Here is a 21,737-nt window from a genome sequence, read left to right as displayed (position 1 = left end):
TGTGTGTGTGTGTGTGTGTGTGTGTGTGTGTGTGTGTGTGTGTGTGTGTAGGAAGCTCTCTCTTGAACACTGCTAGTGAAAGAAAGGTCTTGCTTCCTAAATCCTTCCATGATGAGGAAGGTCTACAAAAAGCTTCCTGTCCCATTCCCTCTTCTCCTTTTTTTTTTTTCCCCTCAGTGGAAGCCAAAAACACCTTGGAATCCTAATCATACTGCTCCTGGTGGGGTGGCAGTCAACCTGCATGACCCTGGTTCCAAGCCACCCAGACTCAGACCCAGATGGCCTTTAGGTACCTCATCATCTTCAGCTCCAACTCCGTGATAAAGGCTTAGTCTCTATGCAGTCAGTCGTAAGGGTGATATGAAGTCCGTTTACTGGCACAGCCAACCCTGCCTCCAAGTAACGTACAGCCAAAGCACTCTTAAAAGTGCTTTAAAAGCCAAAAGGACTCTTAAAAACAATCTGGCCTAGTTACACTTAGGAAAACTGGTTTCTGTGTTTTTTGTTTTTATAAGATTTTACCTATTTATTTTAGAGAGAGAACGCTTGAGTGCGCAAGCAGGGGGAGGGACAGAGGAAGACCATGACCTGAGCTGAAATCAAGAGTTGGATGCTTAACCAAGTGAGTCACCCAGGTGTCCCAGAAAACTGGTTCTCAAATATTATTTAGAAAAAGTATTTTCTACTTTCTAATTCTCACTGAATACTTACATAGAGTCACAAAAGTCATAATTAAAATCTGTGTTCCCGATCCAAGAAAGACTGAGAGCAGCATCCCTTTTCTTGGAGGACGGAATATATCACCATGAACTAGTTTCCAGCCAAATTCTTCCTGGGCATCCTCCTAAAAAGGGAATGAAGTTGTTTAATCGACATGTGGTATCACCAGGACAGCTAGACAGTTTGTTCACTGGTGAATATGCTGATAGAGACTTTTTTTTTTAAAACTTACAAATGTTAGTATTTATGCCAAATCCAAAGTTTTATGAAGTTTGCCTCCTAGAGGTATAGTATAGTTTTTCTGAATTGCTTTTAAAGGAATGTTGTATGTTAAGGTCTATAAGAATATATTGTGAAACCTCAAAAAGATAAACAAAATCATGTGATACTTACCTAGTTCTAGTCAAGTTTTATGATCCAACTCGACTTAATTTTTACTCATACTCTACCATTCTTAATCTACATTTACTAATCTCCAAAATGAGTGAACGGTATTAGGTTTCACAGCTACTTTGCTGGGTAGAGTAGACTTAGCTATGAGCACATGAGTAAGTTTGCCACCAGCCCTAACTGGTCCCCGGATCTCGAGACACACATACACAATTTGACTAATCAACAGTTCCACCTGGTTGTGTAACAAGCATCCTGAATTGAATTATCCACAACTGAATGGATTCCCTCTCCCTACCTATACTCCTTCTGCAGCAACACCCCCCTGCCCCCGGTCACCTAGTAGTAAAAGTTCCATCTTGCCAGCCCTTCGGTTCCCCAAACCTTGGAATCCTCCTTCATGCCTTTTTTTTTTTTTCACACCTTGAATATAGTCCAACTTAAACAAATCTTCAGCTCTGCCTCCAAAATATTTCAGGAAAACCCAACACTAGCCCTCGGTTCAGGTCATCACCTCTTAGCTGGCTACTGCAATATATGCCACACTGACCTCTGAGTTCCTGCCCTTGCTTCTATTCAGCTACTTCTCAGTACGGCATCCAGCAGGGTCCCTTAAACAACTGGGTGTTTCGGACCAAACCACTGGGTCATTTGTTCTCTTTCCCTCTTCCACCTTCTCCACAGTCAACCAGTCCATCAGTATTCCATCCCACCTTCTAAACACCCACTGTACCTGTCTGTCCAGCTCCTTTTTTCTTTCCTGCCACCACCTATCCTGGGAATTCCATAACCACCCCTGGACTCAATCTTGCCCTGCTCTGAATGATTTCCACATAACATTCAAAGTGATTTTCTACATCACAAATGCGGCTATGCGGTGCTGTTTCAAATTCTTTAGGAGTTTCCCTGTGACCTTCAAACTGCTGCTTACAAGTCCTTCAGACTCTGGGCCCCGTTACTTTTCCAGCCTCATTTCTCAACATTTCCTCAGGATGCATCTCTACCCCAAGTTCCCAAACTTCTATCTTTGTGAGCAGCAGACAATGCTATTGGTAATATATTTTTTAGTAAATATAAATCAACTGAAATTTGAAACATGGTAACTTTTATATAGGTACTTATCCTGCTCTTACAATGGTAATATAAGACAACAGTAAAAATCAAAATACTTCCATATACACCAGAGAATTATACTCTACTTGGTCATTTTTGAGGAATGTACAAAATTGAAATTTTATTATAAGTACAGGGGTTCTGAGGCACTTGGGTGGCTCAGCTGGTTAAGTGACTGCCTTCAGCTCAGGTCATGATCCCAGGGTCCTGGGATCAAACCCTGCATCAGGCTCCCTGTTCAGTGGGAAGCCTGCTTCTCCCTCTCCCACTCCTCTGCTTGTGTTCCCTCTCTTGCTATGTCTGTCAAATAAATAAAATCTTAAAAAAAAAAAAAGTACATGGGCTCTAAATGGATAAAATAAAATTATTTTAGGGCCTGGCTTCAAAATAAGTCAAAGAGAGGAGTCGGTGGGATTCTAAAAAAGACTAAACATGAGCTGAGAACTGTTTGATCACAGTGATGGGTATATTAATCTCTGCGCTTCTGTGAATGTTTACATTAAAAGTATGAGGGGGAAAAAGTACATTCACCTCTTCTTTTAGGTGGCGCAATATTACAGATGAGGGACATTTCTGATTTTTTTTTTTTTTTTTTTTTTTTTTTTTTTTAACTGAAAAAGCACTAAAAATTTCAGAGTTAAGTGAAAACTAAGTTTCCCATAAAGGGCCAAGTCCCCTTTCTTTGGAGAAAACAAATGTGACTAGTTTCTTATTATCCTTGCAGAGATACTCTACTTACACATAAGGAAATGCATGAACACCTTTTCTCATTTTGCATGAATGGTAGCATATTATATGCATTATTTCACACTTGCTGTTTTAGTCTAATAATAACATGGAACTGCTTCCACTTTTGTAGATATAGAATTACCTCATTCTTTTTAATGACTGCACAGTATTCCACTGCAAGGACATTCTATAACTGATAAAATCAGTCCCCTATTAATGCGTACTTGTGTTTCTTTAAAATCTTTAGTTATTATTAACAAGGAATAATGTAGTTTTAAAATAAAAAATAGCAGTAGTAATAAAAACTTTTGCATCCAAGTTAGTTTCTAAGAACTGAATTGTTGGGTCAAACTATTTATATTATAAACAAATACTGCCAAAGTGGCTTTCGTAAGTTACACCAATATACATTCTCATAAACTATGTATCAAAGTGCTCATGTCCTCAATCCCCAACACATGATCAAACATTTTAATTTCTGCCAGGGGGCCAGAGGAGCAAACGACCTTGCACTGCAGTTTTATTCTGCATTTCTCTTATTATGAATGATGCTACATCTTTTTATATGTTTAAGAACCATCTGTGTGGTGGTTTTTTTTTTGAAGATTTTATTTGTCAGAGAGTGTGAGAGAGAGCACACGTGCACACAAGAGGCAGGGCTGCAGGAAGAGGGAAAAGCAGGCCCCCCGCCAAGCGAGGAGCCTGATGCGGGACTCAAGCCTGGATCCCAAGACCCTGGGATCGTGACCTGAGCCAAAGGCAGACACTTAACTGACTGAGCCACCCAGGTGTCCCTTGTGTTTCCTTTTAATGGACTCTCTTTTCATGTGCCATGCCTCGCTTCTTACTGGGCTGCTGATTGTTTTCATAATGATTTTAGATTTCTTTATTTATGAGGAATTAATTTTGTCTGTGATACATGTTAAATATTTTCCTATTTGACTTTTTAATGGTATTTCTTCCTATCCAAATTTTTCAAACATGTAATCATAGAGCAATCACTTCTTTTATAACTTCTGGCTCTCTGTGGTACTTAAAAAATTCTACCCTTCTCCAAGATTTAAAAATAACTTCTCATGTGTTCCAGTATTTTATAGTTTTACATTTTCATTTAACATAAGGAATAAGGCTGGAATCTACTTTATTTTTTAACCAGATGGCCACCCACTTCATCCAATACTATACATCAAATTTGTTTTTTCTCTGCTGACACACTTACCCTATCTCCAAATTTAGACTATTATTATAAAGAGAAAATGTTTACTTGGAATCTTTTTGTTCACCCATCTTGCTAAATATCTGTTTAGGATTGGTTTTTATTTATTTATTTTCTGCTTAAGTCCTTCTATAGAAATTTCTTCAGGTCTGATCGATCAATGGATTGACTGATTTGCGGCTCACGTTTACTTCTATGGATATTCCTTCAGTAACGGTCTGTGGCGCACTACTTCTGTGCACCTGAAAAAGGTCTTTCACCCTTATTCTTGAAAGATACCTTTTCTGGGTACATGATTCCATGTAAACAGTTAATATCTCTGACTGATTTAAGATGTTTTATCTCTGAGCTTCCATTTCCAATTTAATTGTTTTTCTTTTGCAGATGCTCAAGTTTCCCCCTGCCTCTGGCTGATTCTAAGATCTTTTTTCCTCTGGTGTTCTATGGTTTTGTCATGGTTGATTTAGATGTGGATTTCTTTTTATTTTTTCTGCTTGGGACATACTGTGTTTCCTTTGTCTAAATATTCCTCTTATTTTTTCAAACACTTTATACTCTGTAGTTAAGAGTTGGTAGTATCTGAAATCTTTGGTGGGGGGGTTCTAAACTTGTTGTTTAATGTAGATTTTTGTGCATTTCTAATAGATCACTTTTAAAGACTTATTTATTTATTATAGAGAAGGGGGGTGGTTTGAGGGAAGAGGAAGAGACAGACTTGGGAAAGCAGACTCCCCGCCAAGCACAGAGCCCAACATGAGGCTCGACCTCATGACCCTGAGATCATGACCTGAACCAAAATCAAGAGTCAGATGCTCAACCAACTGGGCCACCCAGGCGCCAATTGGGGGAATTCTACAAACCTAAATTTGGGAGACTTTACCTCAAAGGATTTTCTACTTGATTCTGACAAGAATCAGAAGGCACTTACTAACCTAGAATCATTTTTCTCCCCTTCAAGAATCCATGCTTAATATAGGAGGAGACAGGTTAACTCCCTTGTACTGACCCAAGGTTTAGTCTCCCAGCTGGTTAGAGACTTTATGTAAGGACTGACTCAAAGGAAAACTCCATCCTCTTGTGCCTGCATTGCTTCCCGCTCTGGTCTCAGCTCACTTTTGCGGGGGGAGGGGTAGGTTAGAGTTGGAAGATAATCCTTGGATACCTTTATACCTATCACGAGCCCAGCAATGCATCAAGGAGGCTAGTACATCAAAGAATGACTCATCCATCCATTCATTCAACAAACATTTACTGAGCACCAACTATAAAGGCACAGCACTGTTTAAAACACCAGAGATACTATAGTGAGTAAAACAGAAAAATCCCTCTTGAATATATATTCATACTGGGAAGCCAGATAATTAACGAAACAAGTAAGTAAAATATAGAGTACATTAGATGGTGATAAGTGCTCCAGAGAAAACTTAGAAGGTATGGATGTGTATGGGGCCAAGGAGGTGTAATTTTAATCTGATGGTCAGGAGGGTCTCACTGGGAAGATCCTATTTCAGTAATGACCGAGTAGGTCAGGGAGCTATGTAAATACATGAGGGAGTAAGTAACATCTGAGGTGGAGAAAAGCAAGTGTAAAGGCCGGAGGTGTGAGAACATGCCTGACATATCTGAGGAACAGCAAGGAGGCCAGTATGGCTGGAGCAGAGTTCTAAGGGGGCACTGTAGGGCCTACAGATCATTGTAAAAATTCTGGTTTTCGGGCACCTGGGTTGCTCAGTTGTAGAGTGTCTGCCTTTAGCCCAGGTCATGATCCCAGAGTCCTGGCATCGAGTCCCGCATCATGCTCCCAGCTCAGCGAGTAGCCTGCTTCTCCCTCTGCCTCTCTTTCTGTCTCTCAAAAAAAAAAAAAATCCTAAACCCCCCCCCCCCCAAAAAAAAACCAAAAAAAAAAAAAAGACTCTGGTTTTCACTCTGAATGAAATGGGAAGCCACTGGAGGCTGTGGTCAGGAGTGAATGATCTGAATTATGCCTGAACAGACTTGCTCGGACCACTACGGTCAGGGAGGAAAAAGGAATGGGATCAAGAGTGGAAACAGGGGTGCCATGGCCTCTCAGCTCCCACAGCACCTTGGTACAAATGAAGGAGAAAATACCATTACCTCATCAATCATTTGAAATTGCCAATTATGAAGAGTATTTTGAAATTATTTAAATAAAATATTTAATAAAATCAGTAAAAATAATGGAAAAGAGAATGCAGCATAAAATGCTTAAAAGCTTATAAACATAAATATATTCTTTTTCTAATTAGGATGAAAAATTATGGGGAAAAGGCTAAGAAGTTGGGGAAAAGAAAGCAATGAAATCTGAGTGTTTTGTATTCATTACAAGTCACTAGGAATTCTTGTGGAAATTTTATTGAGTTGCTATACAATTAAAAAATATAAAAGGTATATAACATTATGTAAGAAGTGTTTTGAGAATAAATGAGATTGGGACATTAAATTACTTTGAATATATCAAAAGGTTGAAATCATAAAATTCAGTGAAAATTAATTTAAAAAAAGTTAAACACACACACAAAAACTGCCTGGGAGTGTTTCCACTCAACTTTGCTGTTTCACAAGCTGGGTGCAGACTGGGAATGGAAAATCTGAGAGTTGACAGCACATACGTGGGAATAGGGACAGACCTGGAGCTATGAGCTGACACCCACTCCGCCTCAGTCCACTACACAGACGGGGCCGTCAGCAGTGCAGCTCTGAGTGCTGGAGCGCGACACTACTAGAGAACACCAATTCTTAAGGATCATTTTCTTATTTGAAAAAGGTGAATTCAAGGTAACTTTTTAGAAGAAAGATTCTGTCTAAAGCCATTATTTCAACTTTTTCCAAAGAACAAAATAAAGACTATCCTTAGCAGACCAAAGAACGGGTCAAATGTTTCACTCACTGTAGAATCCATCTGATTATATCTGGCAATATCTTTATGCAGTGTCCGTAGCATAATCATAGCCACCATTCCAGACAAGAAGAGGACGATGACCAGGGAATTCATGATGCTGTAGAAATAAACATTTCAGGATTAATCTACAGCTTTATTTCCTTTTTAAAATATTTATTCAGTAACATTAAAACGTATTGATCACAATCAAAATCTGACCTAAAATCCAACAGATTCAATGAGCTTTGTTCTGTGTCCTTCTAGTGGATACAGAACTTTATATACTTCTCATAATAATCTTACCATAATCTGTTGAGGACTAGAATTTTTTTGTCTGTGGTCCACATGATTAAGTAAGTACTATGCCCAAATAAATACACTACAAGCCACAGGGACCAACAAAGGTCGGTGTCTTCAAGAAATTTATGACACACACATTTACTCTGTTGTTACTGAGCGTCAAAAGGTAGTCAACAAAGCAGAAAAAGGAGAGTGACGGCACCATGAACAACTCTCCAGATAAAAATTTTGAGTCATGCGTTGTTGATGATGATGATGATGATAATAATAATAATAAAAATAGTCATAACATGAGCAGTGGCTTCTTCCATTTCAGGTAAGGTGCTCAAACGTTCTGTTTCATTCATTCTCCTTCTATCCACAGGGACAGTCTCTCGTGAGGCAGGTATTTCCAGATAAAGAAACAGACTCTGAATAAATGGGTGCCCTGGCCTAATTTGCAGTGACCTGGCCAGGACTGAACACAAGTCTATCCAATTCAAAAGTCTAGACTTCCGGAGAACTAGAGAGAATTAGAGAATGAAGGATATGTTCAAAGGGACAAAACACAGAGTAAGCCCAGAGTATGAAGTGGATTAACTCTGTGCTCTTACCTAAACCACTGAATGTGAGTATGAGGCATAGATTCCAGAATATAGTCCCATCTAGATGCCCATCTGATGTTTTTATCTTCCTAGGGAGATAAAACAAAACTCTTTAAATAAGCATTTGCTGACAAAGTATATTAAGAATCCAAACACTTCCACTCATAGCTTGACCTTCCATTCAGTTAACAAATATAATTTCTCATTATCATAACTTGGATTAGTCATGAGTCTCAGAGTTTAGCTCTAACTCAAGTCTTCGGAAAATCAATTCAGCAATAACAAATAATAAAAATTCCTAAAAGTAGCAAGTTACCTGTATTTTTTTTTAAAGTCTTGCTTTAAATTTTAACTAACAAAAGTTTATTTTAGATATGAAAACTCAGAGCTGTACTTTTTAATTTTCTTTCAGAAAACTGAGTGGTATAACTCATTTTTTATTCTCTTTGATGCCATCTATCGATACTTATGAGACACCAGAGTCGTACTGAGCATCTGGCAGGTGTCACCCACAATGAGCTCTTATTACCCAGAAATAAATTTTATAGTGTTCATTGCACTAGGTTTGCAAAATGACTATATGGGGAGAGTAAACATCACAACTATACTTTACCACCAAAACAGTTTATTAGAAATAGAGGTGGAGGGGCACCTGGGTAGTGCAGCTGGTTAAACATCTGACTCCTGGTTGTGATCTCAGGGTGGTGAGACTGAGCTCTGAGTGGGGCTCCGCACTCAGTGTGGAGTCAGTTTAAGACTCTCCCTCTATCCATCTCCCCCCAACAGGCACGTGCACTCTCTCCCCCCTCAAATAATCTTTAAAAAAAAAAAAAAAATGTAGAGGTAGAATATTGCCTCAGATTCTCATAAAGTGAATTTTTACTTTCCTCCTAAGAAAGTTCTCCATTAATGAGAACACTCCCTTTAATTCCCTAAGAACCTATATAAATCATCCACTAACAGGAAATTCTCCATTAAAGTTTATACTAATCTGGACTTTAAAATAGGTTGCTTTCCCAAATGCTTGCTACATAAATCTTTGACATTTTCATACCCTTCTCTATGCCTATTTTCTACCTTTAATCTTTTATGTATCTCTTCTGACTTAACATTTAATCAGGTTCAATTCTCCAATTCACTTCTCATTTAAACGGAAACTTAGTTTTGAGCGCGATTATGTTGCTTGGTGCACTGACAAACTATTCCAAATCAGCTCATTAAAAGCTTGTCTATGTGACAAGGTTAATCATTAATATTTTTAATTAGTTTAAGTAGTATGAATTTAAAATCAATTTCTGAGTTATACTAGAGATACAAACAAACTCACCTGGAAGCTAACAGAGTAAGTGTAGGCAATTTTGATCTCTCCAGAAGCCTTGTTACTTATATCCATGGGGGGTCCAGAGCAGTCTGGTTTATCTATATGGGTATGCTTGAAGCTGTGGGAAGAAACATTTTGGCAAGATGTTGATAAAGTACAGTTTTAAAAAATGAAGTTAAAGACTACAGATTCTGTACATATTTTACCATGCTACTATAGTCAAAGGCAAAATTACTCATGTCACATTTAATGGTATATTTACTTTATATGAGTAAGGAACTTAGTTACAAGTATGTATAAGAAATTTTTCAAAATTTGAAACAAACTTTTAAAAGCACTATACTTGAAGAGCACTAAATATCTTTAAAAAGGGGGCACCTGGGCGGCTCAGTTGGTTAAGCACCCAACTCTTGATTTCAACTCAAATTATGATGTTAGGGTCCTGGGATCAAATCCCGCATATGGCCCCCCTGCTCAGCGTGGAGTCTGTTTCCCTCTCCCTCTGTCCCTCCCCCATTTCACACAAGTGGGCTCTCTCTGAAATAAATCTTCATAAATACATATCTTAAAAAACAAACAAAAATAAACACTGAGGGAATTTAAATTAACTGCTCTCTTATAATGGAATGCATTTTTTTTTTTTGAGAGAGACCACATGTTAGATGGGGGAAGGGCAGTGAGAGACAGAGAGAATTTTTTTTTAAAGATTTTATTTATTTTATTTTGAGAGAGAGAGTGTGTGTGTGTGTGCTGTGAGAGCAGGAGGAGGGGGAGAGGGAGAGAGGGACTCTCAAGCAGACTCAGGCGCTGATCATGGAGCCCCACACAGAGCTGGATCCCATGACCCCGAGACCATGACTTGAGCTGAAATCAGGAGTCCCAGGCTCAACCAACTGAAGCACGCAGGCACCGCGGCATGCATTTCTTTCCCAGCAGTGGCATGGGAAAAGGGTTAGTTCAATGGCAGGGTTGGGGTGCCGAGGGGAGAACATTAAAAAAAAATGGAATACTCAATCAAAAAAAGATCTCACAAATAACTGACAGGTACTTTCATACTAAAAATACTGACAACCTGAAGAGACCCAATTTCAATGACTTGTCACACAAAGGCATCTAACAGTGTGTGGAGATTTTAGAAACAATAGCACTCATCATCTCATTTGAGGAGGCGCCTGGCTGGCTCAGTCAGTAGATTGTGGGACTCTTGATCTCAGAGTTGTAAGTTCGAGCCCCACGCTGAGTGCAGAGATTACTTAAAAAAAAAAGAATCACCTCATTTGGGCCTCCAATGAGAGGTCAAGTTGCAAATATTAGAGGCAACGCTTTTCTACTATAAAATGTCCCAACCACTTACATTCTCCACTCCCAAGTTGACACAGAAAAGCTGTCAAAACTTCCTGATTAAAAACAAAAGAAAAAGGCACTTTGGTTTGACCACTTACCATAACAGGAAAAAAAATATCTGTATGATTTCTCTGGACAACCCAGAACTCAATAACAAATCACACTAAAGAGAATTTTAGTAAAATCAATCCTGAAATGCCAGATTGTATGTCAGAATACTGAAAGAAGAAAAAAGTTAACTGGGCCCCAATATTTATTCTTTGGAAATAATTTCACTTACGTTTACTTACTTTTTAATTTCTTTTTATTTAATTTAATTTTTTAAGTAAGCTGCATTCCCAAAATGGGGGTTGAATGCATGACCTTGAGATCAAGAGTTTTATGCTCCAAGGTGCCAGCCATATGCCCTCCTTTAAGTAACTTCTAAACCCAGTGTGGGGCTCAAACTCCCAACCTCAAGATCAAGAGCCACATGCTCTTCCCAGTGAACCGGAAGGCATGCCTACAGTTTTTAAGTTTTTGACCTGTTTGTATAGTTACCTTTTTGGTTCAAGTTTGGCAGCCACTAATCTTGCTCCCATGGACCCCGTTTCAACAACATGATAATATATTTTGATGTCAACGTGGTTGAAGATGTAAAACGTATCTCTTTCATGGAATTCTGACTGTGGAACAGAACTTAAAGGTAGAAAACTGGCTATACAGGAGTCAAAACAAAACTTTAAAATGAGGCACAACAAGTAGGAAATTTTGAGCTTAAAGTTTTAATTCTTCCCCATAAAAACGTTTAAGATTTAAGCTTAAACTATATAAACCAAAAATAATTGGCAGAGTACAAATTATGTTTCTTTAATGCTTTAATTCTTACATAAAAGTAGGTACCTGTTAAAAAGAACACATCTAATATTTTCTATTTTTCCACTTATGATAAAAGGAAATAAATTTTAAAACATTACATGTTATGAGCATGCTAAATCTTATACATTTCAACACTCTTCCTCCTTGCAAGTTTTATAACTTCAGACTAAACCAATAAATGATTCAAGTGTTTCTGGTCAATTTTCCCAAAAGCATTAGCCAATGTAATCAGTTTCATGATCAAGCTTATGCTCACTTCTACCATCAAGTCATATTAAGATATTAAATCTGACTGACCTGATTACACAACATTTAATATATACTCCCAATAATTTTAATACTTTCTGTATTAACATCCTCACTTTCCTACCATTTTTAAATAGAAAGGAAGGGTCATAAAGGCATTTACCTTTTAAAAACAGTTATAATACCATACTTTTGCAATATAATGTTTTATGGACTTAAATTTATAATATAAACTTCATGAACTTATAATGAGGTCTTTCTGGTACTCCACTAATCTACTTATTAAAAAATATATGTAAGATTTATGAATGTGACTTTGAATAGCATCAGAACATACAAAGTCCCAGCCCTTAGCATAATGCTTAGCATATAACAGACACTCTCAGTGAATACCTAACTAAATCTCAATTAGTTTAGTTCTAGAATTAAATTTATACACTGTTAATTGGGTCAAGCTTTAAGATCTAAGTAGCTGTGCTTGAGGACATCTGAACTGTACTCATCCAATGAATATAACAAATTTTGTCCAGGTAAAGACTGAATCCTTTAAAAAAAAACATTTTTTAAAAAATAGCATAGAGTTTTTCACAAACTTACATTAATAACACAGGCATCTTTTGCATGGCCTTTATCTGTAATATAACAGCCAATGGGAAATCCAGGATTGCAGAACCTCTGACCATCTTCAACATCGTAACACCATGTTACAGGCATATTATCCACAATCCTATGCACAAAATAAGTTAGAAATCGTCAAACATGACTAAGAAATAGTGCCCGAAACTGTTATCAGCTCATAAAATTTAAATGTCTCTAAATGCCTTAAGATGTCAAAACTACAATAAGAACTTTGATAAGATGTAGTATATTTCATAAGCTACAGCATTATGTCAATATTTGATACACTACAGTGAAGGAAAAAACTTTATAGCTTCTTTGAAACTATAAATGTATGTAGAAAAGGGAATTTGATAAATTAACCTACTGCAGTTGCTCATTTAACAATATTAATTTACCTTTAGCAAAATACTCAAAAGCTCTAAGTTGGGCACAAAGCAATGTATCGCGTTCCTTGGGAACAATGTGATGGAACAGTATAGAAGCAAATGTCCTTTCATTACTTGGTAATTCAATAAAAAGGAGAAGAACGTAACTGTAAGATGGGAAAATATATTCAACTTAAGGGCCAAGTGAAAAAGTGAAAATTATAGTATTATCCATTAAAGCTGTGTAAGTCCAAATTATGTATAAAAGAAATGCTGCTATAAAACCAGAGAAACAAAATTTAAAAGTGAAATAGTGAAAAAGAACTTTTAAAAAAAGGGAGAAAAATAAAGAATAAGTAAAGAATAAGGTTCCGTAGCATTGTCTAGCTATATTAAAGTCCAAGCATGTGGTCCCCTATGCCAAGAGCACACTACACGATACAAATTTAAAAAAATCACTAAAAATATACTGGCTATATTACAGTCCTAAGACGACACTCCAGGGCATGTTTTATTTGTTAATTAATGTATGCCTTAGGAAGTAAAATTATGATTCTATATGCACCCAAGGTGTACATTAATGACCTAATAAAACATGTCTCTTAACATTTAAATGCTATTTAATAGTACCCAATATACCAAATTTTAGAATCACCTACACTATTAAGTTGCTTATTATTACAACCAGCAGGCTAGTAGTTCCCATGAAAAAGGCTATAAAACATTAGGAGCATAAAAGCAATGCTATGTAAAATAAATCAGATTTTTTTGGAGGCTTAAACAATCACTCTAATTGCTTTAATTTTTTAGATAGAGAATGAAGTTCAATCAATGAATAGATGCTAGCAATATATTAATTATAATATCTTTAAGTTATCATAGTAGAGAAAGTACTCCATAAAAATTATAGGGTTAGTTATAAAATGAGAAATTAAGAAGCAATTTAGACTTTTAAAAAGCAAGCATCCTAAGCTTATCATTTATATAATGCCTTAACACAATAACCTTCTCCTTGTAATAGGAAGATTTAAAAAAAACTTGGAAATAAATGTAAGAAAATTTAAAGAACATAATTTTCTATTACTGTGTTGCTAATAAGTCAGGAAGTAATTAAAAATTGTATTCTTTAAATTCTGACAGTAAGTTAGCAGTAGTAGTTATTTGAATCTGTAACATCAAAAATACTAAAAATCTTATTTTCTATCTGATACAGTGGGGGGGAAAAAGGACTCAAAGGATAAAGGTTAAATGACCAGCCCATTTTTTTTTTTTTTTTTTTTTACCATCAAGGACTCCTTTCCATTTTTCTCTATATTCCATGGACCGCATTTGAAACACTTCTATTAATGAAACCTCATCTATTAACAACTCATTTCCCCAATAAATTCCCAGAGTTTCTGATCAGAATGAAATAATCCATGTCACCACAATGTACTCAGGAAATTGTAGCCAAAAGCAAGGAAACGTGGCATTTAAGTTACTCTCTGTAGTTTTAACAAGAGTACATTTACACTGTTAGGATTTTGGATTTTTAAAAACAGCCTATCATTCCCCTCCCATGCTAGCTTGCTAGGATCCAGGACTGGAACTCACTAAAGTATCTTTAAAGACCCCTTTCTGAATATGAACCTAAAAAATTTAAATACTGTGATAACTAGCTTTATAATGATACTTTTATAAATAAAATGTCACGAACATCTAGAAACTTAGGCAAGACGTATAATTACAAACCATGCAGAGTACAGCTGAAGGGAATTCAAGATTCTGGTGCTAAGATCAAAACATTAGTCAGTCTCGAAAATCAAGAAGCAGCTTAGGTTATTGACAGAGTAAGCCAAGAAGATCCTCAAATTGTGTTCTAATATCCCAAATAAGAATTTGAAGTATTCATTAATTTAGATAAGAAATTAACTTCTTAATTAACTGTTCTCTATAATGGGTCAGTGTATCAGCTAATATTTGGTCATTCTAATCATTTCAAAGGTAATATGATTTAAACTGTCATGGCGAAAACCCTGCCAAGTTTCAAGTTTTTTAGGTAGAATGTAGTTTAAGTTTGCAACTTAACATCTTGCAACTTAAATAATTTGCAACATCACAAATTATTTATTTTTTTTTTAAAGATTTTATTTATTTATTTGACAGAGATCACAAGTAGGCAGAGAGGCAGGCAGAGAGAGAGGAAGGGAAGCAGGCTCCCTGCTGAGCAGAGAGCCCGATGCGGGGCTCGATCCCAGGACCCTGGAATCATGACCTGAGCCGAAGGCAGAGGCTTTAACCCACTGAACCACCCAGGCGCCCCACCATCACAAATTATTGAGTCAATTTCACTATCAAATGCTTTCTAACTTCAGAAACTATTTTAAATGATTTATTCCTGTTGTCATATGCATTCTGGCATCAAAACAGTACCTATGTTAACTGTATCATCAATCAGTTAAAAATATTTCTAAGTACTTTACTGTGAGGAAGCTACTGAAGAAGAGGTGCTTCTGTTACCTTTAGGAGCAAGCCTCTCCGCAGTATCCCAAGAACATAGGGTAGAATAGCTAAAAATAAGTAAAATATCAACTGCTTAGATTACTATAATATTTGGTACTTCTTTTGGGATAGACCTGGTACCCAGAGCCCTTCTCTTTTTCATATGTAGTTAACAAAAGCATACTTATGCTTTAAGCAAAGGACCTGGATCAGTCATCTAGAAAAGTACTGTTATTTTATACTTGTAGGCCATGGAAAAGATCACGGGAAAACAAACTTAAACTATGTTTGATGTTTGATAAATAGCATCTACTTCAAGTAAAACACTTACATTTTGAGTAACCTGTTTTTTATTTTATACACATGGTGTTACATTAACTAGGTCTTTACCAGTTTGTGTTGTAATCAAAAAGCATTGAAACCTATTTTATTTTTTGCTTCTAAAGTAGTACTGACTCAAAAAAATAAACGCAGTATTGAGTCATTATACAGAATTCAAATGTAGACTATTTAGAAAAGGGTCTAAAGAGCCAGCTTTTCAAGCATAATCATTATTATTCTTCCAGACATTATTCTTCTTCCAGAACAAAGACAAATGCCTTTATTCTATGTGGGGCCCTAATTTACATATGTTTTGCCTCTTCTAAAAAGCATAAGGTGCTGGAGGTAGTGAACAGAAAGACTGTCTTCATGTACTTCCTCTGGTTAGGAACCACTGATCTCAGACTGACATGCCCAGATCCCATGGTTCAAAACTATGCTTGGAGCCTGTCATTCTGTCCCTTCTCCCTTCTATGTACACTGAACAAAAAAGTCCCAAGGACGGGCAACCTTGGGTCACTTTCCCCTCCATGAACTAGTCTGTGATTGGGGGATTCACCCTCTTTTGGCGGGATGGATAGAATCTGGTTCAGTCTACTAAACCATAGAGGAACAGGTTTTTCAGAGCAGGGCACCATTAGATTAAGGAAGGAAACTGGCCTGATGACGCCTGTGTCAGCTCCTTCCTCCTTTGACCCTCAGTGCAAATAGGAACTTGAAATCTCCTCATTTCTTTGGTTTCTAGTAAACCAAGAGCTTTTTCTTCTAAGCTACTGTGAGCACACTACGTAACTGCCGAATGAGTGTAACACGCAGACCGCGGAGAGGCTTGCTCCTGAAGGTAACAGAAGCGCCTCTTCTTCAGTAGCTTCCTCACAGTAAAGTACTTAGAAATATTTTTAACTGATTGATGATACAGTTAACATAGGTACTGTTTTGATGCCAGAATGCATATGACAACAGGAATAAATCATTTAAAATAGCTTCTGAAGTTAGAAAGCATTTGATAGTGAAACTGACTCAATAAATTGCGATGGCTATGTCAGTTGCAAACTTAAACTACTTTCTACCTAAAAAACTTGAAACTTGGCAGGGTTTTCGCCATGACATTTTTAACCATATTACCTTTGAAATGATTAGAATGACCGAGTATTAGCTGATATACCGACCCATTATAGAGAACAGTTAATTAAGATGTTAATTTCTTATCTAAATTAATGAATACTTCAAATTCTTTTTTTTTTCTTTCAAATTCTTATTTGGGATGTTAGAACACAATTTGAGGATCTTCTTGGCTTACTCTGTCAATAACCTAAGCTGCTTCTTGATTTTCGAGACTGACTAATGTTTTGATCTTAGCCCCAGATTCTTGAATTTCCTTCAACTCTTCTTTGCCTGGTTTGTAATTATACATCTTGCCCAAGTTTCTACATGTACGTCACATTTTATTTATAAAAGAATCATTATAAAGCTAGTTATCACAGTATTTCAGGTGATACAGTAAGCCATCAACCTTAGTAATCCTTGGCAAGTACAAGTCATACTTCATGTTATTACTAGCAACAAAAAAGGGAAATCAATTGATTTGCTATATTTTGTAGAGTTAATGAAGTAATTTATACATTCAATGAAACAGAGGTGCCATCTAGGAAAGGAAAATAACAAAAGTCCAAAATTTCCATGTCTTACCAGTGATGTTGATAATTCAGTAACATGCTTTTTTTCAAGAATTCTAACTTTTGTTTGTCTTCGGCTTTCTCTGTATGATACGTTTTTGTACAGACAAGCTTGCAGGTCTCCTCCTTATTAAATGTAAACTGTATTAAAATAAAGTGAAAAGCAAATTAAAAAATATCTAGGTCCTTCACACCTATGCCCTGAGTATGAATACTACTCTCACTAAATTACTTCAGTGCATTAATAATGATAATAAAGACTTTTAAATTTCTCATTGCTCAATCACATTTAAATTTTAATCTTACTGTTTCTCTAAAAATTTCAATTTTTCTTTTGATAAATAATAGTTTTTATTTTTATTTTTAATAATTTCAATCCACCCACCTTTTAAATGTAACTGAATCCTAGAAGGGGAAAAAAACTACACATAGAATAAAACAGAACATCAGTTTTTCTAGTAATAAGCAGACATGTTTTTAGTCCATATAGTCATTTGATGGATATTTGTTAAGCGCCCTATGTGCCAGGTAAGAGAGATTCAGCAGTGAGTAATAGACTGTAATGATACAAGAAAAAGTCAGGCTTCGATGTCTAAAATCAGGGTAAACATGATTCTTTTTACTCACACTTGAAAAGGCTGTCAAATTTCAGGATCTTATTTAACAATAAAATTGAAGCAAAATGTAAGGCTTAAAAAATTGGTAATTTAAAAGTTAAAAAATGAAGGATTCCTCCAATTTTGGAGTCCAGGACTTATTTCATGTGTGTAAAAATAATGGTTTTCATAACACAAGTTTATTTCATCAGGATCCATTTATGGCTTCATTTAAAAAATGTATTTCCTTGTTTTCTAAAGGCTGTAATTTACTTTATAAACTAACTACAGTCCATAATTGTATACCATTCAATATGCTCAAACTTTATTACAGGTGGTTAAAAAAAACTTGTGTATGTTTCACTTTTAAGTAGTCCATTGTTTTGTACATTATTAAAACACCTAAACCGGTTTTTGTGCATCAGCTGACAAGCAAATGCTTCAAGTGTAGCCCACTGCTGCCACCTGTCAGCCAGGAGTTCAGTTTTGGCTGCATTGCTACTTCTGTAAATGTAGCAATATTTGTTCAATTAATTTAATATTCTTTTTTTTTTTCAAAGATTTTATTTATTTATTTGACAGATCACAAGTAGGCAGAGAGGCAGGCAGAGAGAGAGGGGGAAGGAGGCTCCCCGCTGAGCAGAGAGCCTGATGTGGGGCTCGTTCCCAGGACCCTGAGATCATGACCTAAGCTGAAGGCAGAGGCCCAACCCACTGAGCCACCCAGGAGCCCTAATTTAATTTTCTTAACCTTATATGCATCTCGTAGGTACCTTGGAAAATGAAAGAAAAAGTACACATACTAAGGAATCAGAAGGATAGGTGTCCAAATTTAAATTAAGCAGAGATAGATAATACTAGTTATAAGAAAAGTGGCAAATCAATCCAATGCTTCTGGGTTTAGGCGAGTCAACAGTGTGTTCAACTGCAAAACTAGTGAGGATGTTTAATCATAATAATAAATATTTATTAAGTCATGTAATCCTTCCAACTTTGAGAGAGTCTCCATTGCTGAATCCTCATCTTGTGACCTAGTAACACCAAGTGCCCCAAGGCTCAATCCTTGGAATCCTTCTCTTTACTATCTATACCCACTCTCCCCTTGGGGATCTCATCAATTCCTGGCTCAAATACCATTTACACACTGATGATGACTGTCACATGTATGTACCTAGCCTGAACCCCTCCTCCAAATTCCAGACACATATATCAAGTGTTTACTTCACATCCTTAATTAGATGCCTAATTTCCCATTCCCCTCAAACCTGCTCTTCCCAGAGACTGTCCCGTTCTAAAAAACAAAGTCCACACCCCACACCCTACCCCTCAGCAAATTCTGCTGTACTGACACCAACTTCAAAATGTTAACCAGTTTTGGAGAGTCTGACCACTTCACAATACCCACCTGTCTACCCCATGGTTTGAGCTACTATCAGGTCATACATATCTCAATGATTTCGAGAGCCTCCTAACCAGTCTCCCCTCTTCTCTCCTTGCTCTCCTTCCCATGGTCCATCCTCAACAAAGCAGCCCTAGTTAGAGAGCCTATCAAAATCTAAGCCTTCTGGGGCGCCTGGGTGGCTCAGTGGGTTAAAGCCTCTGCCTTCAGCTTGGGTCATGATCCTAGGGTCCTGGGATCGAGCCCCGCATCGGGCTCTCTGCTCAGCGGGGAGCCTGCTTCCTCCTCTCTCTCTCCCTGCCTCTCTGCCTACTTGTAGATCTCTGTCTGTCGAATAAATAAATAAAATCTTAAAAAAAAAAAAAAATCTAAGCCTTCTCAAAACCCTTCAATGCTAGCCATCTTGTTCAGATATACAGGCCGAAGTCTTTACAGTGGCCTATGAGATACTGTGTGATGTGGTTCCACTGCTTCTTTGCCCTCATTCCCTGCTATTCTCAATCTTGTTCACTGGCTCAAGTTACACCAACTTTTTTCTGTACCTTGAGCACACCAGGCAAGCGGACACCTTAGGACCACTGCATTTGCTGCTTTCTTCGGAGAACATTTTCCCAGATATTCACGTGGCTCACCACCCTACTTGCTTCAGGTCTTCTGCTCAAATGTCACCTTCACAGCAAGACCTTCGCTGGCTCATCTAAAACTGCCAATTCTCCATCCACCTTCCTGGATTTATTTTTTGATAGTTTTCCCATCATCAACTGATACACTACATATTTTAGTAAACTCATGTGTTTCCTCCTCATCATCAGAATATAAGATCCATGAGGGCAGAGACTTTTGTCTCTGGTCTCTGCTGTAGGCCACACCTACCACGATGCCTGCAACAAACGTGTAAACTGAATAAATAAGTGAGGATGATTGGTTAGACTTGAGACGAGATTCTATAACCCTGGGAATGAGTATGTTTGGTTAGATTTGGGATGAAATGTGGCTCCAGCTTCACAAAACACACACAACCTGGCACTGCTGTTTTTCTGACCTCAACAGAATTCATAAATAAAAGACAGAAAAGCAGATTTGGTGTTTTGTTTTGTTTCTGGTTGTTACTATTTTTTTACTGCAGATCTCAAATAAGACAAAATTCTGTGAAAATAAAGGACAAAGAATCAATACTGAAAAATATGGGTCAATACATTTATGGCTGGCTTGGACAAAAATCTAATGTCTCAGCCTCGTACTTCTGTTTGCCTATGCCTTGGTCTTAAGAAATGCCTGTTCTGTCACTTTAAGCTTGGGGACTAAAAGATTTTGTTTTCGATCCTAAAAAATTCTAGGACACTCATAGAAAATGTGAGATGTACACCTTTCTTCATTTTGAAGCATTCCTGTTCTGTTTTACCTCAACTCCTGATTCAAAATTAAATCTGCACAGCAGTAGGCCTAAAAGAAGGATCCTTTGCATAAGCAAGGATGTCTTTCCCTGTAAATAAATATACCCTGGATGGAAGTAATTTGTCTTTAAATTCCACCCCAAAGGGACAAAACTTCTCCAGGACTCTGAATATTTTATTGGCCTTCCCTCTGTTTATCGGCCATCTGTTATGGGTTGTTTACTACAAGAAACTCCTGCTGTCCCTCAAGCTCACTGAAGATGTTACTGATACTCTTCCCTTCCATCATTTCTCAAGGCAAAGGCATTACTGAACAGAATGATGGGGCTGAGACACCACAGGAATATCTTAAGTTGATTGTATAATTTAATAAATCTGCCTGAAAATCACCCTTTGCTATAAAAGCAACGCAATAACTTCCAAAGTAATCTTTCAAAATATCACATCAGGGAGTGATATACAATTAAGCTATTAGATAATTAATATGTTTGTCCTGATCAGTAATACCCATGTCTATACACTTTGAGCACCTTTTCCCCCCAATAACTTCACTCCATATGCCTTCCATTCTGTCCTTGAAAATTAAAAAAAAAATTTTTTGAAGACTTCACTTATTTGAGAGCGAGAGCAAGAGAGCAAGAAAGCACAAGCAGGGTGAGGGGCACAGGGAGAAGCAGACTCCCCACTGAGCAGGGGGCCCCATGCAGGGTCATGACCTGAGCCCAAGGCCAATGCTTAACTGATGGAGCCACCCAGGTGCCCCTATCTTGAAAAAATTTTAAATTACTGGCATCTTTAGGGTAGAAAATTTTAAATTGCAATATTTTAAGAGGACTTATGGTTGAAAACTGTAAACTTGTACAATTATGTGGATTTGACCTGCGAACTCTGTCTTTTCCCAGTGCTTCACCGTGCAGTACAGTGCTAGAGGGACTAGGATGGGTAGGGGAACCACTCTGGGTGTGCGGATTTGCTGGACAGATGCTCAGTGCAAAGAAGCACCAAGAAAAACAGACGGCGGTGCCCAGTGAGGAAGCAGAGAAGGGAGCTAACCGTGGGGTCTAAGTCCCAGAAGACAAGGATGAGCCTGAGAGAGGGATCAGGCTGGGAAATAAAACTTGGGAGTCAAGTTACAGCGATTAAAACAAATGTGTTCATGCAGAC

At 37.3% G+C, this 21,737-nt stretch overlaps 1 protein-coding gene across 1 annotated transcript in view; it reads right to left on the bottom strand.

Moving 5' to 3' along the window:
* The window catches only part of LOC111147053 (transmembrane 9 superfamily member 2), a 59,215-nt gene that overhangs the window by 20,859 nt on the left and 16,619 nt on the right, over nt 1-21,737 (bottom strand). The window contains exons 4-10 of the mRNA XM_022502920.1: nt 17,198-17,325; nt 12,318-12,447; nt 11,157-11,281; nt 9,279-9,390; nt 7,961-8,040; nt 7,077-7,185; nt 712-844 (exon numbers count right to left, since the gene is read on the bottom strand). Coding sequence (XP_022358628.1) covers nt 712-844; nt 7,077-7,185; nt 7,961-8,040; nt 9,279-9,390; nt 11,157-11,281; nt 12,318-12,447; nt 17,198-17,325 — 817 coding nt within the window. The remainder of the gene's footprint in view (nt 1-711; nt 845-7,076; nt 7,186-7,960; nt 8,041-9,278; nt 9,391-11,156; nt 11,282-12,317; nt 12,448-17,197; nt 17,326-21,737) is intronic.

Source organism: Enhydra lutris, unplaced genomic scaffold, assembly GCF_002288905.1.
Source record: "Enhydra lutris kenyoni isolate GAN:26980312 unplaced genomic scaffold, ASM228890v2 scaffoldscaffold15, whole genome shotgun sequence".
Classification (NCBI taxonomy): Eukaryota; Metazoa; Chordata; class Mammalia; order Carnivora; family Mustelidae; genus Enhydra; species Enhydra lutris.
The sequence above is the reverse complement of the archived record's forward strand: the minus strand, read 5'-3'. Positions and strand labels throughout refer to the sequence as shown.